A 16,030-nucleotide genomic window follows, 5' to 3' on the forward strand; every position below is an offset into this window, starting at 1 on the left:
TTAAGAACGCAAAGAATCGTAATAATAAGAAACATAGCAGATCCAATAGGCCTTCGCAGCGCTGTCGCTGCTCGGGCCTAATAAGAATTCCACGAAATACAATAGGCCTTCGCAGCGCTGTCGCTGCTCGGGCCTAATTAATTTGAAAAATTGTGTTGACTATATATATATAAAATATATATATAAAAATATTGATGTTGATGAATTCTCATATTTGATGAGATGTCAACAATGCACAATATCCATGGCAGCTCTACATTTACACAAAGATGAAGAAAATGCTTTTTATTTTGCCATTTTGAGTGTTTTGACCATACATTGGTACAGTTTCTTTGTTAGTAGTTTCTTTGTTGAGGACAGACTCAGTAAACCTCTGGCATTCAGCTTGTTCAAAGAATTCAGAACAAGTCATCAAAGTAACATTTGTCGTTCCTCTCTTTAGGTTGTGGGGTGAAGAAGGTGAGCGTGGTGAACATGAAAGCCAGTCAGTATGTTCCCATCCACAATAAACAGATCCGAGGTTTGTCCTTCAACAGACAAAATGACAGCCTGCTGCTGTCTGCTGCATTGGACAACACCATTAAACTGACAAGGTACCAAATCAATATGTGAAGACACCACCCTTCGCCTTCAAATCATCGCTAATTCTTTCAAAACCTGCACAAAGTCGGGGATTTTGTGTGATGAGGAGCCGGCCACAAGCGTGATTTTTTTAGACATAAAGTGAGCTTTGCTGAACCAAAACAGACGTGGAGGAGACCTCAGCTGTGTTGTTGTGGAGCACAACATATTAAATATGTGATGAATGTCTCCCTCTTATCATTTTTAAAACATGACAAATTAACTCAGTTTAGAGATCCCCATTGTTTAAGCTTAAAACCTGTGGCCAGGTGGTTACACAGACTGTATGTCATTGCACTGCATCTAATTCCTGAGCCACAAAGCTACATTATCTTTTTTATGTCTTTAGTTGAAGCTTTGTTACTACCTGAATTGACAGCACAAAGGCCCATCAGCTATGGGCTGACTTCAACCCCTATGCTGCCTTGGTCCATTTAGAAATCACATTGGGGCTGTTCAGACCTGTTCTTTAAATCTATCTGATTTCATTTGGACAGTGCTAAGTACAGGTCTGAACTGCCTCAATGGTCGCTGAAAACGGTTTCACTCAAACCCCCTCTGGAGGTGGTTTGTATCACTTGTATCCACGTGCATTTGTCAGTTTGAACAGCCGTCTGTCCCATACCTTGATATAAACACAGAGCTGATGTTCTGTTCACAGTTTACTGTTAAACAGCTGATGGCTGTCAGAGCACTGTTCAGCTGTGGTGGATTTTTACAGTTAAAATCTTCAGTCTTTGCTCCAACACTGAGCTCTATGAAGCCAGTGATCATTTAACTCCTTAATTTCTCTTATTTTGCATTTCTTAGATAATTAAGCTTATTAAGAGATAACCCAATAAAAAGCAACTGAGATGGCTCTGAACTGTATTAAGACAAAATAATACTGACGCTCAGATGTCTGAATGTTGTTCTTTCGGCTGTGCCCTTCTGCAAGGGTCGCCACAGCGAGCAAACTCGCATGAAAAATTTGGCAATTGTTTTACCCTTCCTGACGTAACCTGGGCTCAAACCCACAAGCTCAGAATTTGAAGGCCACACACTGACCACCAAGCTACCACAGCCTCATTCAGATGTCTGAATCTATTGTCTTAATGACAGAAACATCAGCAGACTTGCTAGTGTGCTGTTTGTTGCACAGCCCTCTGTGTGACAAGGCTGTGTGAGTATCTGCTTTCAGCATGGGTAACTGACAATCACAAAAAGTTTCAGGATATACCGGTACATTTTATCACCAAATGTGAACAGAGCCTCCAAAACTGACCACATTCAATCAAATTATCCAAATGGAATTCAAATCAGTTTAAAAACAAAACAAATGTGAACAGTGGCATAGAGGTGGGGGGAGCTGCCGCTCATTTAGGAGGAGAGACGAGATGAGAGCACACTCCTAAAGTGCAATATGTCGGTATCACCAAAAAGTGCTTATTAACAAAAATATTTTGTTTTGTGACTGGAGCAAAAATCAAGATTGAAACTACAAATTGGATTCATTGTACAGTCCTACTCTGAAGACTGCACAAACGATATGACTGCTGCTGCAGTAACTGATTGTTTTTGTCCCGTGTTTTCAGTCTGCTGACCAACACTGTGGTGCAGACGTATAATACAGGTAAACCAGTGTGGAGCTGCTGCTGGTGTTTGGATAACAGTAACTACGTCTACGCTGGTTTGAGTAACGGCTCCGTGCTCATTTATGACACCAGAGACACCAGCACACACATCCAGGAGCTAGAGCCACTCCGCTCCAGGTACAACCACACCAAGATCAAAAAATCTTCACTTATTCTGTAGTGGATATGGTTTCTACAGGAGTCTATTTTGACACTGTTAACTATCTTTCTCTGTAGCTCCCACATGTTTGAATTCTGCTGTTTTTAGGTGTCCCGTAGCGTCTCTGTGCTACGTGCCACGGGCAGCATCCAGCTCATTTCCCTGTGGTGGGCTGATCGCTGGCTCTCTGGAGGGGGCCTGTTTCTGGGAGCAGGTGAACGAGACCACTTACAGACCACATGTCCTGCCACTGGAGGGCTCTGGCTGCACAGACATTCAGGTGGAGACGGAGAGCAGACACTGTCTGGTCACATACAGACCAGGTAAGAGGCTGAATACAGTGGAAGGCATGAAAAATAATTTCAGTTTAAGTGATCAGGCAAAAACAGACAAACGGACATGAGTTAGAGCTGAGATGAAGCCGCTTTCTGGAACAAATGCGTACAATACAAGACTTAAGGCTTCAGCGTACTGCATAAGATGTCAAGAAGTTGTTTCGAAATCACATGGTTGCAAGACGTTTGTTTTCACACACACCTTTTCTTGTCCATGAAATACTCTTCTGAGAACTCCTGGGAAGCTCCTCCCTCATCCTGCAGTGTTAAAATGTTTTGTTTTTTCACATCAGCTTCTCAACTCTCCTGTCCTTGTACAATATTTTGCTTCCCTTACCACGACCAGACGTGTTTATTAAACAGACTGAGATGGTCACAGCCACGAGGAGCCACCTGTGTCTCTGCTGTCTTTTTAAGTTCATAGGTTTCTAAGTTTTGCTGGAACAGTTGTAAAGACGGCTGTTGTTTGGTAAAGACGGCTAACAGCCTCAGCCAGCTGCTTCTCAGTGGAGCAGTAGAAGCAGAATGACTCCATTAAAGCTCACCGGCTTTTCCGCATAAACACGCCCACAATTTCTGACCAATCACACGTTCTATGTGCTGCTGATAGGAAAGAACAGGATGGTAGTACTGTGTTCTCAAACACCGACCTACAACACATCACTGTTTCAGCTTGGGGTTAGATTTTTGTTGTCCTGGTTCTCATGCACACCATCAGAGGATGACCAGAGCTGCACTTATAAGGGTTTTTTATCATCTGATGGTGAGCTTCAGAAATCAGAGTACCTGTTGTTTGGTTTCTGAACCTGTTTGGTTTGTTTGTTTAGTTTTGGTTCTTACATGTAACTATTATTCAGACACAATTTACCAGATTTTGACTGTGAGTTAAAGGTTTTAGCAATTGTCTTGTTTTTTATGAGAACCCATAAAACTGCATAAATCTTAACAAGTTTTATAAGTAGCTGTGCATCTTGCTGAAATTTGTTTAATTTGTTTAAAGAAATGACAGAAAAAGTCAAAATAATGATTGAAAAACTTAGGCAAAGAGGACAGAGTGGGAAGAAACCTGGGATAAATGGCATAGATGTTTGAGTAGTCCAAACTGGAGAGAGTTTAGCTGGAAAATAAGAATGAGATTTTTCAGAACGCTGATGGCGATAGCCAGCTATGATAGTAAGGCCAGCGACCTCTGCTGGCAGAAGTGCGGACAGATAGGAGATTTTTCCCACATATTTTGGGAATGCCCAAAGGTGAAAGGTTATTGGGAGATGGTAAAAAGGGAAATAGGAAAAATATTACACCTGAATATGAACATGGAAATCTACAGAGTGGTTCTAGAGGATGTTAATCTTCCAACAGAAGATACTAATACAAAATATATGCTGAGAGCCCTGGTGTTGATTGCTCATAAGGTGATCACTGTGAACTGGCTGAAACCACATTCGCCTACCTTGGAACAATGTGTCCAGAGATTGAGGACTGTCAACCTGATGGAAGACTTAACAGCAACCCTGAGGCTGCGGAAAGACATTTACAATAAAAGATGGTCTTCTGTAAATTTATACCTGAGACAACAAGTCTGAATTTTTTTTTTATTTTTTTGTGTTTTATGTGATACTGTAGGTGGGGGTGGGGGAGCTCTGGAAGATCTGCGTTTGAAAGTTATATCTGTAACTATGTTGCAATGTAAAAATGCATAAGTGTGGACTATGTCAAGGAAGTGTTCGAATAAAAGTAAAAAAAAGAAAAACGTAGGCAAGCAGGATTGTTCAGTTGTTTAAACAGTGCAGTGTTTTTTGTGACGTACTTACTGATTTTTGTTTTATTTTTATGTGAATACAATGACCAAAAAAAACCTTTTATGTAAATATTTTTGTTCACTGTCATATACATGAATTTAGAAAAGGATTACAACAAAAAAATTTAATTAAAATGTTCAAAATCCATTTTCTCTAAAAGTCATGTTTGTGACCCAGTAATGCCATCATATGCAAATTAGGTCAATAAATATTTTACTTTCATAAAATTTGATCAAAGTTATCTGTGTATGACAAAACAAAAGGTTTATATTTTTGTTTGGATATGATAGTTGGTTTAAATTTAGTATGTTTGTCTAACTGCAGATAAATAACCATATTTTACTTCTACAGCCACAAGGTAGCCTAAAACAGTTTTTTTCTTTTTACATTTATCTATAAGTGGCAACACAGGTTTTCCAAAGAAACATTTGGAAAACCTGAATCTTGTATATTGTTTTGTTATGGCAAAAATAAAACTCCACCATTGTACAAACATTTACAGTAAATTTACATACTTTTTAGTACCAAAAGTGGCTCAAAAATATATGTAAAACTATTGAATTTTCCTATAGAAAATATGTGGGAGCCCTGCTGACTGTAGATAATACTGCTGGGTCAGCAGCTTGCTGAGTGTGAACCAAACCTTCCTGCTTGTTTAGGTGGACCGCTCTGACTAACAGGAAGTTTGTTGTTTATATCCTCCTTCTGTCTGTGCACATAAAGAATTTATCTCTGGTTTTTCTTAACACTTATTTGTTTCAGTTTTAAGTTTTAACTTGTTCACCAGCTAAAACCTTTAAATCCGGACGAAGCTGACATGAAACCACGTTATTGTAGATGTCTGTTGAAATGTTTTGTAGGTGAAGCTGCGCAGACTGGAGTGTTATTGTTCTGAAAGTTGAAGCTGTCCATCTCTGCCGCAGGACGCTCCAACCCCTCCCTGCGCTGCATCCTGATGGCCCTGAGTCGAGCCCCTCAGCAGGATTCCGGTCAGCTGCCCACTTGCTCCTTCTCACCTGTGCAGACTTTCACTGCCGGCTCGTCCTGCAAGTTGCTCACCAAGAATGCTGTCTTCAAGAGTCCAGATGGAAGTGGGACCCTGGTCTGTGCAGGAGATGAGGCATCCAACTCCACCATGGTAATTCCTGAAATGTATACAAATAGTTATAACAGGAGTACAACAGGAGTAAAACAAGGAGGGCACCCCCCCATTCCCCCAAAAGATTATGATCCTCAAACTGTTAAATACGTATATTTACTCATACATATAAACACTTTCTACATATACACACCTGGTTTGTTTGTTCTGCTTTTTTGCCTGAGAGGTGAAAGAAGTATAAACCAATACGAGCTTGTCTCCTTATTCAATATCTATATTATAAAATATTCATTAAGTTCATTTTCCTAAAATGTAAACAGAAGAACATTTTCATTTATGTACCCATACAGTTTATATCTGCATAAATATACCCACATTCATGGGTATATTTACACACAATGGGACACTTGTATCTGTGTATAACCACCATGGATGTTTATTTAGATACCCGGGTACCAACCGGCTGAAACAGTTCACAAGATATTTTTTTTTTAATAAACACTTCAGAATTCAATCCATCAGTAATAAATAATCATGCATTTAAACTTTCAGTGTTTCTCAGCATGTCATGTAGTTGTGTAAAAACTGAAAGAATAAAGCAGTTTGCCATTTGGCACGTCACTGTGACACTCTTCACTTAAAGCTGGGATGGATTTTCCTGCAGTAAATGGTAAAACATTGATTATTTCAAAATTTCAGGTTAAAAAATCACAAGTTTTCAGTAGACAGTAAAATCCAGAGTTCCTGCCTCTTTAAAGTGTTCTTTGTAAATGTTCGGCACACAAAGTCTGAACTGACTGAAATTAAAGGCTATATTTAGTAAAGTGTTAACTTCACCGTGGTTTCAAGAAAATAAAAGAGAAAACTTCAGACTTTTGACATGTGTATTATATGAGAGGAAATTTAGACCTTCCTTTGATAAAATAAACGTGTTTCACATAAAAACTGAAAATTCACTCTATATTTCAGGACTGTTGCATTAGATATCTAAAATTATTCTGTGTTCATTTTACTCAATGATAATGACTTCTTTTTATGCTGATTCAGTAGAGTTGACAGCCTTTGACTGGAGTTGAGGGCTTTGAAACTAATCTAATTTGGAGAAAAAGAAAAAATAATAAATTAAATAACCAAAACTACAAACCAACTGAAAATAGTGTAACCAACAAAAAACATTAAAAATATTTTGCCATATTCTGCATTTCAAATTTGCTTTCTTCTTGTCTCGCCTCCTGAATGAGCTGCAGCTCTGTGTGAGGCGAGCAGGGGGGCGGCTGCACAGAGAGCTTTGCTACTTTCAGAAAATAATAACATTTAACACCAAACAACTACATTCAGAACAAAAAAAAACATGTCTAAATGATGCATCTGATTTGGGAGAACAAGTCTCCTGTATGTTCTGTTGGTAAATAAATGACTGGAAACACACGAGAAGTTCTGATCCAACCCAAGCCATCAAACAGAGAAGAGGAGGTTTAGGTATCACTTTGTCAAACTCTTCTTCATGAAAACACAACAGAAGCCAAACATGACTTTATTACAGATAATAAGGCTAGAAGTTCAGAATCAGATATTCTTCTTTAAAAAGACTCCAGCCATTCAGGTAAAATGTTTCTAAAACAGAATTATGTCTCAGTTAAAGTCTTAACTTCATGTTAAAGAAACTGAAAGGTGCAGCTGAGCTTAGAGAAAAATATGCTGCTGTCAACAAAACAAACCTAATTGAAGTGTCATCATTAGAGTGAATGAGCATAGTTTTATTACAATAGCTTTACATAGGATTTACAGTAATAATTATTCAATATAAAGTGAATTTTGACTTTATATGTGAAGCACTTTTTTTGTTTGTTTTTTACGAAAAGGGCTGTTTCTTTGCTCTCGTATAAGGCAAACATGTTAAGAACTGTATAATTATAAATAATTACATATACACAGTAGACCTCCAAAATCTGCAGTAGTTAAGTTTCTAGAGCACCCTTGAATCATGTAAAAATGAGAATTATGAATGTGATTTAAAAAAAAAAAAAAATTTATAAATGTCTATTTTTAGCCGGCTCAGTGGCCTAGTGGTAGAGTGTCCGCCCTGAAACTGGGAGGTTGTGAGCTCAATCCCCGGCCGGGTCATACCAAAGACTAAAAATGGGACCCATTGCCACCCTGCTTGACACTCAGCATTAAGGGTTTGAATTAGGGGGTTAGATCACCAAATGATTCCCGAGCGCGGCACCGCTGCTGCTCACTGCTCTCTCGGGATGGGATGCAGAGAACAAATTTTGCACACTCAGGTGTGTGACAATCAGTGGATCTTTCTTATTTCTTTCTTAAGGTTTCATCCCTACATATGCTCCTAAAGCACTTTAAATGCGTTTTAAACTCACTGTAAAAAAGTTACTCCCATATGTACTATAATACATGCTGAATTTACATTAACATAGCTTACTGCTAATGCTAGTAAAGGCAGAGTCCCGATGCAGACAACTTCAGCTCGTGTTACTCTTTTATTTTCCGTTTATACTAACAACCAATCCATGCACTATTCAGAACTGTATTAAGCTTTTCTTTATGTAAATAATTTCGACCATCATTAGGTTTTTTGTTTTTTTTTACCTAGAAAATGTTTGGACATCCCTGTAATTCAGCTGAAAGGGTATTTCATAGTTTGACCCATAAACAGAGATTAAAAGGGTTTTATAGTCTTGTGCCTCCAGTGTGTTCAGTTTGTATTTCTTCTCATTCATTACTTGGGTAATGTTGTATTTCATGTGATTCATGATATTTAGCACTAGTGAAGTCAAACATAAAACATTTCCTTGCTCTTTATTTATTTATTTTATCTATTTATTGATTTATTTATTTACTAGTTGTTGTTTTTTTAAAAGCTAGAACCATCCAGAACATGTTTTCTTAAATATGTTTCTGCTGGCTGTTAATTTCTTTGTGTTGGTTCAGGTGTAGATTAGGTATGACTAGACGGAGATCAGTTTTAGTGGCTACAGGAAATGCACACAAATTTCAGCTTGTGTGAGGACAGAAGTTCAGGGGGGTTTTTTGTTGTTGTTTTTTTTTCTCACAGTTTGTCTTCTCCCGTCTGCTTCTTCCCCCTCCTCCTCAGGTGTGGAACGCCGGCAGCGGCTCCCTGCTGCAGAAGCTTCCAGCCGACCTACCGGTGTTGGACATCAGCCCCTTGTCGGTGAACGGTGAGCACCTCCTGGCCTCTCTGACAGAGAAGATGCTGAAGCTCTACAAGTGGGAATGAGCCCAAAGTCTCAGGGTGCTCTGTGGGACTTCACATGATACTGAACATCTCCACAGTTATTGAAAGATTAATGAGATGCGAGTTTACCACAGGGTGAAAACTCCATCAGACAGGTCACAATAACTCCTGTCTGACTCAGAATGACGTTCTCTGCTCCTGAATCCAAGTAGGTGGAAATATCTGAGAGAGCACTCAGCCCTGCAGCAATGTGTCTGAAAGTTTAGCTTTTACAAATCATGGTTCTGTAAAGCTTCTGGTTTGTCTGTCTGTAGAACATATGTCTAAATGACTGACATGGTTCCTTACAGTACAGACTAATCAGAAACAAAAACTTGTTCAGATTTGAAGCAGCATTTCCTTTAAACAGGAGGAAAACTGGTGGTGTGCTCATGACCGTGTCTGTGCACGTGGCTTTCTGCAGTTTCTGATAGTTTATGGTGTCGGTTGGAAACATCACATTAAAACATGATAAAGCTGCTGAGTCATTCTGTTTAGTTATCATGACTCAGAAAAAGTCTAAGCTTTAAGATTTTTGAATGTTTTGGAACCATGGTGGAAAACTGGAGTAATATTACCACCAAATCCACCTTTTACTGTAAATGTTTGAAGGCTGACATTTAGTATTTTGAACCTTGTGGGATCTCAACTGAGATGAAGTTGGACTCTGAATCATTTTTCTCCTCCTGCCACCTGGACGATGGAAATCTGCTGATGGAAATATAAGTTTTTTTATTTTTAAACAAAGTTGTAAATATGTATATTTGTTACCAACTGTTTGTGTACAACCTCTGCTTTAATTAAAATGGAGTTATTTTTTAACTGAAGTGACCTGTTCGGGATTTCACTCGTTTCCATCACTATGTTGATGATGACTTTTAGCACATCGTTTGCTGTTATTTCTAAAGTCTGTTGTCCACAAACATGTTCAAATGAGCGCATTTATCTGTTATTTCATCAACTTTGAACTCAAGTCTGGTTTTAACTGAGAAACTTGAACTGAACCATGAACAGCTGCTGCCATCTAAAAAGTTTTAGGACAAGCTTGAACTACTTGATGCAGAAAATAGTCGCAATATTGTGATTTACAAAGAAAGTCTTTCATTTTATTATGATTAAAATATTTTTAGTGAAGAAAAACAAAAGATCAACTACAGGTAGCCATTAAACCTGAAAGAGGAGTGGATCAAAATTCCTTCTGAGATTTGAGCAAACCAGCAGACCAACGACAAGAAATGTTCTACCATCAAAGGTTTCTCCAACAAGAACTAAGTTGGGTCTTACTAAGAGATCAAATACTTTTTTCAATCAGTCAATAATTTATTGCCATTATGATAGGCATCACTTGGAATCTAGTTTGCTGTGCAGTTCAAAAATGGTACTGTTTGAGGCACTATATAGTCCTAAGCTCTTGGCAATTTCAAATCCGGTAGAAAAATACATGAATATATGAAAACATAAGAACCAAAATACTACAAATCACATTTAAGCAAATAAATAAATGCATAGATTACAAACAAAGTGTAGTGCTTTAAGAATGGCATGCTGGCAAATCCAAAAAAAAAAAAAAAAGCTGGACTTGTTGAAAATGTTTAGCTTCCCATCCAGGAAGCTTTCTGAATTCTAAATTGTGAAGTATGGAGGTCCAAGTTCATGCAGTTTAAAGCTTGGAACTCCACATGCTCCAGTTTTGAATTGAGAAAACTCCCCGGATGAGAAGAAACATTAAAGGCAGGAGAAACAGAGGGTTCAAAGGACAGTTTGTTAGTGGGACATGATACCTGAAGGAAACAGCTGGAACCCAGCTTAAAGTAGATCAGAACCATCCATCCATTCATTTTTCCCGCTGCTTTTCCACGTAGGGTTGTGAGGGAGCTGGTGACCATTTCCAGTGGTCAATGAGTGAGATGTGGGGTCCACAGAATCAGAACCTATGCTTCAAATACTTGAGCTGAGCCTCTCTTCATAAACACATTTCAGATTTTCTTCAGATTAATTTAAATCCATAATCTACCACTTGTTACAGAGAAGGGGTGTGCCATATTTTCTCGTTTACAGTAATACCAATGGATTTTTTGACACCGGTGAAAACATTAATATTGCGATATATGATGATGTAGTTTAACGGAGCCTGACCCATGCAGCGCAAGGCGCTATGTGGTCCACACTTTTTACCAGTTGGTGGTGGTAATGCTTCCTATAGTTGTTTGTCAACCGCCATTAAAACGAAGAAGAAGAAGAAGCGCAAGGCACTGCAAGCGCCATTGACTTATATACTAGTACTCAACTTATATACTAGTACCTCACTGGCGAGCGCAACACTGAAATACCTCCCGAGAGTCCTGACTTAATTCAGAAAAAAGGAGCCACTTATGTTGTTTGGAATTAATTTGGTTTTAAAATAGAAGATGTGGATCAGACCACCATATTTTGCAAGTCATGCTAGCATTTTGTGTCTGGTAAGGGTGGAGATACGTCAAATCTGTTTATAAAAAGTAAAAAAAAAATGTTTGGAAGTTGCATATTTATTTGGGCAAATCCAATTTAAAAAAAAATAAAAGCAGAAAATGTGGAATATCATCTGTGATATCGTTGTCAAGGTATTTAAAAATATATATATTGTGATATTTTTTGGCAATATCGCCCACCCCTAATACAGAGTCATGTCATGAGGGCAGCTGCTTTAGCAGGGAAGCCCAGATATCTCTTTCTACAGCCACCTCTTCCAGGTCTTCTGGGAGGATTCCACATTGTTCCCGGGCCAACTGAGAGACATAGTCTCTCCATTGTGTCCTGGTTCTTCCCCGGGGTCTCCTGCCAGTTGCCTGGAACACCTCCCTAGGGAGACATCCAGATGCCTGAACCACCCCAACTGGCTCCTCTCGATGTGGAGGAGCAGAGGCTCTACTCCGAGTCCCTTCCTGATAACCAAACTTCTCACCCTATCTCTAAGGGAGAGCCCAGCTGCCCAGTAGAAAAAAAATATTTTGATTGTCTGTAATCCGAGATCTCATTCCTTTAGTCCCAACCCAAAGTTCATGACCATAGGTTAGGGTTGGAATGTAGACAGTAAACAGTTCTGCCTTGTAACTCAGCTCCTTTACTACAACGAACCAGTACAGAGTATGCAATACTGTGGAAGCTGCACTGATCCGTCTGTTGATCTCACACTCCATTCTTCCCTTTCTCGTGAACAAGACCCTGAGATACTTAAACTCCTCTACCCTTTTCTGACTGAGGACCATGGCCTCAGATTTGGAGGTGCTGATCCTCATCCCAGCAACTTCACACTCTGCTGCAAACCACTGCAATGAGAGCTGGAGATCACGGCACAACAATGCCAACACATCATCTACAAAAAGCAGAGATGGAATCCTGAGGCCACAGAACTGTCTAACTGGACAGATTAACTTCATGACAATAAGACATCATCAGTTATCATAGAAAGAGTGAAATGCTTTTCTGGGAGACTGGAAACCCCAACATGTATTATAGTGTCTTTTATTACAAATCGAAACCTTACTGGGTCATTCTGCAATCATCTTGATAGCAAGAAGGCAGAAGTCACAAAAGGTCTGTGGAGCTTTAAGGTCTTGGTGGAGGAGTTTCTCAGGACCAAAGTCAAAACATCTGGCTTCATCTTAGAGTAAACCGAGCACCAGAACTGACTGAGACTAGAACCCTATCTAGAAGTTAAAATGACATGACCTCTTCAGCGGTCACTGCAAAGAAATGTTATCAGTATTTGTTGTCTATAACACAGTGTCTTTGGTTTTATCATGTTCAAACCAGCAAAACAAAAAAACTGATTCAGTGAAGGCACAGGAAAACATTTTCATTAAAACACATCCTGGTATTAACTTCTTACTGTCTGCTTAGATCAAAGTTCATCATATCATCCAGAAGATTTACTGATACTGCTGAACTACTACTGTTATAGTAGCACAGGACTATTGATAGTGTGTGATGACTTTTAGTAGCTCTACATCAGATGACATCTCCAAAAAGCTGCATAGACATCAGTGGAGTTTAGTAGGGGGTGGTAAACTCCAGGCCTGTTTGGAGCTCTACAGTTCAGACTTCAGTAGAAACATTATTCAGAGTTTAAAGTTGGACTTTACATGACTGAACTGGGGTTTTGAGGTCTTCATTAGTTTTTACACAATCAGTTTGTTTAATGGTTTTATCATAAAATGTTCAGTTTAGAGTGTCATTTATACGATGAACTGTTTTTATTTCCACAATCTTTACACTTCTTGTGTGTACAGTTTCTACATCAAAACAGGAAATTTTGTCTTCTTTCTTTGTATGTGACTGAACTCTTAGGTTTGACTTAGGTTTCTTTTCTTCTGTAAAGTATCAATTCACTTCTCATTCTTGCTTTGTTTCTCAATAACCATAAGCTGTCTTATTTCTGGGTTTGTTTTATAGAACTTCATAAAAAAGAACAATTAGAGAGATGCTGTCATGATCAGATTTACCTGTTTAACTCTCTTCATGTAAAATAATCCCCTGATCAGAGTAATAACCTCAGCAGGTCCATGTCTCTGTTATTTGAATATAAATCAGCAATTGTTGTAACGTTTGAATCCAAAGGTTAATCTGCCATGGAGCAAAATGAAACTAAAGGGCAACAAGAACACTTTACAGTCTGCAGCATAGGCAAATATCTTTGTCCAACATGTCAGACCAATTTCAACCAACATCTACAAACAGTCAGACAGGGACTGGGTTTTGTCTCAGCAGACAAAAAAAACATTTGTTATAGTGTTTTTAATGAAAAAACAAGAAAAGATAAATTCTCTGCAGTGATTGATAAAGGTGACAGAATTATCCTGAGCCTTTCAGATCCATCTGCTCTTGGACTCCCTGCCTGTGCTCTCTGTTACATGTGAAGCCACTGGAAGGTTTCTGGTCCCAGTAACAAAGATCCATTGATCACTGCTGCTGGCAGAAGTAGCAGGAACTCCGAGACATGGGATCTGTTCTGTGCTTTATCAGACAGATTAGCTGCAGAACTGAGACAAACTCATGGACTGACTACAAGGTCAAATGCATGAAACCAAAAACATTTTTTTTTGTTTATTTTATAAAGAGCTGGTAAAATCCATACATTTTCTTTACCCGCTTCTCCTTTCTGGGTCGTGGGGAGCAGGTGTCTATCTCCAGCAGAAAGGGAAGCAATCCTGCAACCTTCTTGCTGGGAGACAACAGCTCAAACAACTAAGCTACTGTGCCACCCAGTTGCTAAAATATTATGGAGAAATTTGTTGGTATCCTTAAAAAACTATTAATCTTTGCATTACAACCATGTTTCGAACAAAATGTTTGACCCTATTATCACAAAATCCCAAGGAGCTCAGAAAGAAGATTAAAGATATTCATTTTAAAGGTAAAGAACACAAGACTATCTCCAAACAGCTTCATCTTCCTCTGTAGCCAACCTCCCAGGACATGGATGCAAGAGGAAATGCAGCCCCAAGTTAATCAGAAGGACAGTGTGGATGGTAGAAAAAGAACTAAAGAAACCATCCAAAAGCATCCAAGAAGAACTCCAAGTTCAAGGTACATAACTTTCTGATTGCACCATTTGTTGCATTTTAAATCATAATGGGCTCCATGAAAAAAAAGACCCAGGAAACTATTCTGTACCGAGTATGGACTGGAAGTCCCACAATCAAAGTGACAGACTTGAACAAGGGAGGGAGAATGGCAGGGCTAAGATACCGTGAGACCTCCAGATCCAGACTAACAAGCAGGTGATAGCCAACCAACCAGACATTGTGGTGATAGATAAGATGCAGAAGAAAGCAGTGGTGATAGATGTAGAAGTCCCAAGCGACTGACATCAGGAAGAAGGAGCTCAAGAAGTTGGAGAAATACCAAGGGCCGAAAGAGGAAATGGAGAAGTTGTGGAAAGTCAAGGCCTCAGTGATACCATTGGTCATCAGAGCACTCGGTGCTGTGACCCCCAAACTGGAAGAGTGGCTCCAACAGATCCCAGGAACAACCTCAGAGATCTCTGTCCAGAAGAGTGCAGTCCTAGGAACAGCTAAGATACTGCTTAGAACCCAAAAGCTCCCAGGCCTCTGGTAGAAGACCTGAGCTTGAAGTGAAAGTGGAACTGCCCATGTGGAACAAAGAGGGCAAGATGGAAATTTGTTTTTTTGTGTCTTGATGTCAGTGGCTTCTATCTCCTTTTTTGGCCAGGTTATTATACCAGCAGGGAATCTGATGACTGGCACTGTATGTGTTAATGACTGTATATATATATATATATCCCCTTACACAATCTGTTAATGTTACCAAAGTGCTTTACAATTAAAAATAGTAGAAAGACAGCATAAACACATTAAAGCATCCAAAAATATAAAAAAGAACCATAAGAAGAAAGAAGAATAAAAAGGCAGGATGCCAGGTTAGAGGGGAGTTAAGAGGTTGGGTATGCATCCCCAATAATGAACGAACTATCTAAGCTGAACAAAACAGCCACTGACCTGAGAGATAAAATCGTAGCCCGGATGGACAGTAGACAACCCCAACGCCAATTACAACGGCTGAGTGAAGTACCATCGGAAAGTCTCATTGAAGATGTGAATGCAGCATTGAGAACAAGTCCTACCACCACCATAACGGAAACCAATGAGCTGATGTACAACTCAGCATTAGTGATCCTGGAGATGCTTGGCTATAAGAGCAACCACGAGAGCCACAAGATTCGATACCCACCATGGGAAAGACGGTTAGAGGCTAAAATCAAGGTAACAAGGAGGAAAGTGAGCCAACTGTCAGAGATCCAAAGAGGTGCAATGAAATGAGCCTCCAAGCCTTGGCCAGCCGCCTAAAGAGATACTCAAGAGATAATAAAGCCAGGAGAATTAACTGGCTCTTCTCCACCCAACCAGCTAAAGTGTACTCTCAATGGCAGGTAACAATGGTAACAATGGTAACAACAACAGAACAGACCCACCAAGGCTGGAGACCGAACAATACTGGAGAGGCATATGGGAAACATCCAAGATCCATAAATACATCAAGGACAAGGCCTCAACAGACAACGTACTCAGCGAATGTCTCAGACAGTGGGGAACAGAGGACGAGGTGCTGGAAGTACCATCATGGGAGGACAAGCCCTTACATGGGATGTACC

At 39.4% G+C, this 16,030-nt stretch overlaps 1 protein-coding gene across 2 annotated transcripts in view; it reads left to right on the forward strand.

Annotated features, from left to right (window-relative positions):
- The window catches only part of rfwd3 (ring finger and WD repeat domain 3), a 36,861-nt gene extending 27,154 nt beyond the window's left edge, over positions 1-9,707 (forward strand). For both annotated transcript variants that reach the window (XM_017436630.3, XM_025010692.2), the window contains 5 exons: positions 443-593; positions 2,196-2,372; positions 2,503-2,717; positions 5,452-5,666; positions 8,740-9,707. In XM_017436630.3, the coding sequence (XP_017292119.1) occupies positions 443-593; positions 2,196-2,372; positions 2,503-2,717; positions 5,452-5,666; positions 8,740-8,883 (902 nt within the window). In that variant the 3' untranslated portion in view covers positions 8,884-9,707. The remainder of the gene's footprint in view (positions 1-442; positions 594-2,195; positions 2,373-2,502; positions 2,718-5,451; positions 5,667-8,739) is intronic.
- The last annotated feature ends 6,323 nt before the right edge of the window (positions 9,708-16,030 follow it).

Source organism: Kryptolebias marmoratus, linkage group LG11 (assembly GCF_001649575.2).
Source record: "Kryptolebias marmoratus isolate JLee-2015 linkage group LG11, ASM164957v2, whole genome shotgun sequence".
Classification (NCBI taxonomy): domain Eukaryota; kingdom Metazoa; phylum Chordata; class Actinopteri; order Cyprinodontiformes; family Rivulidae; genus Kryptolebias; species Kryptolebias marmoratus.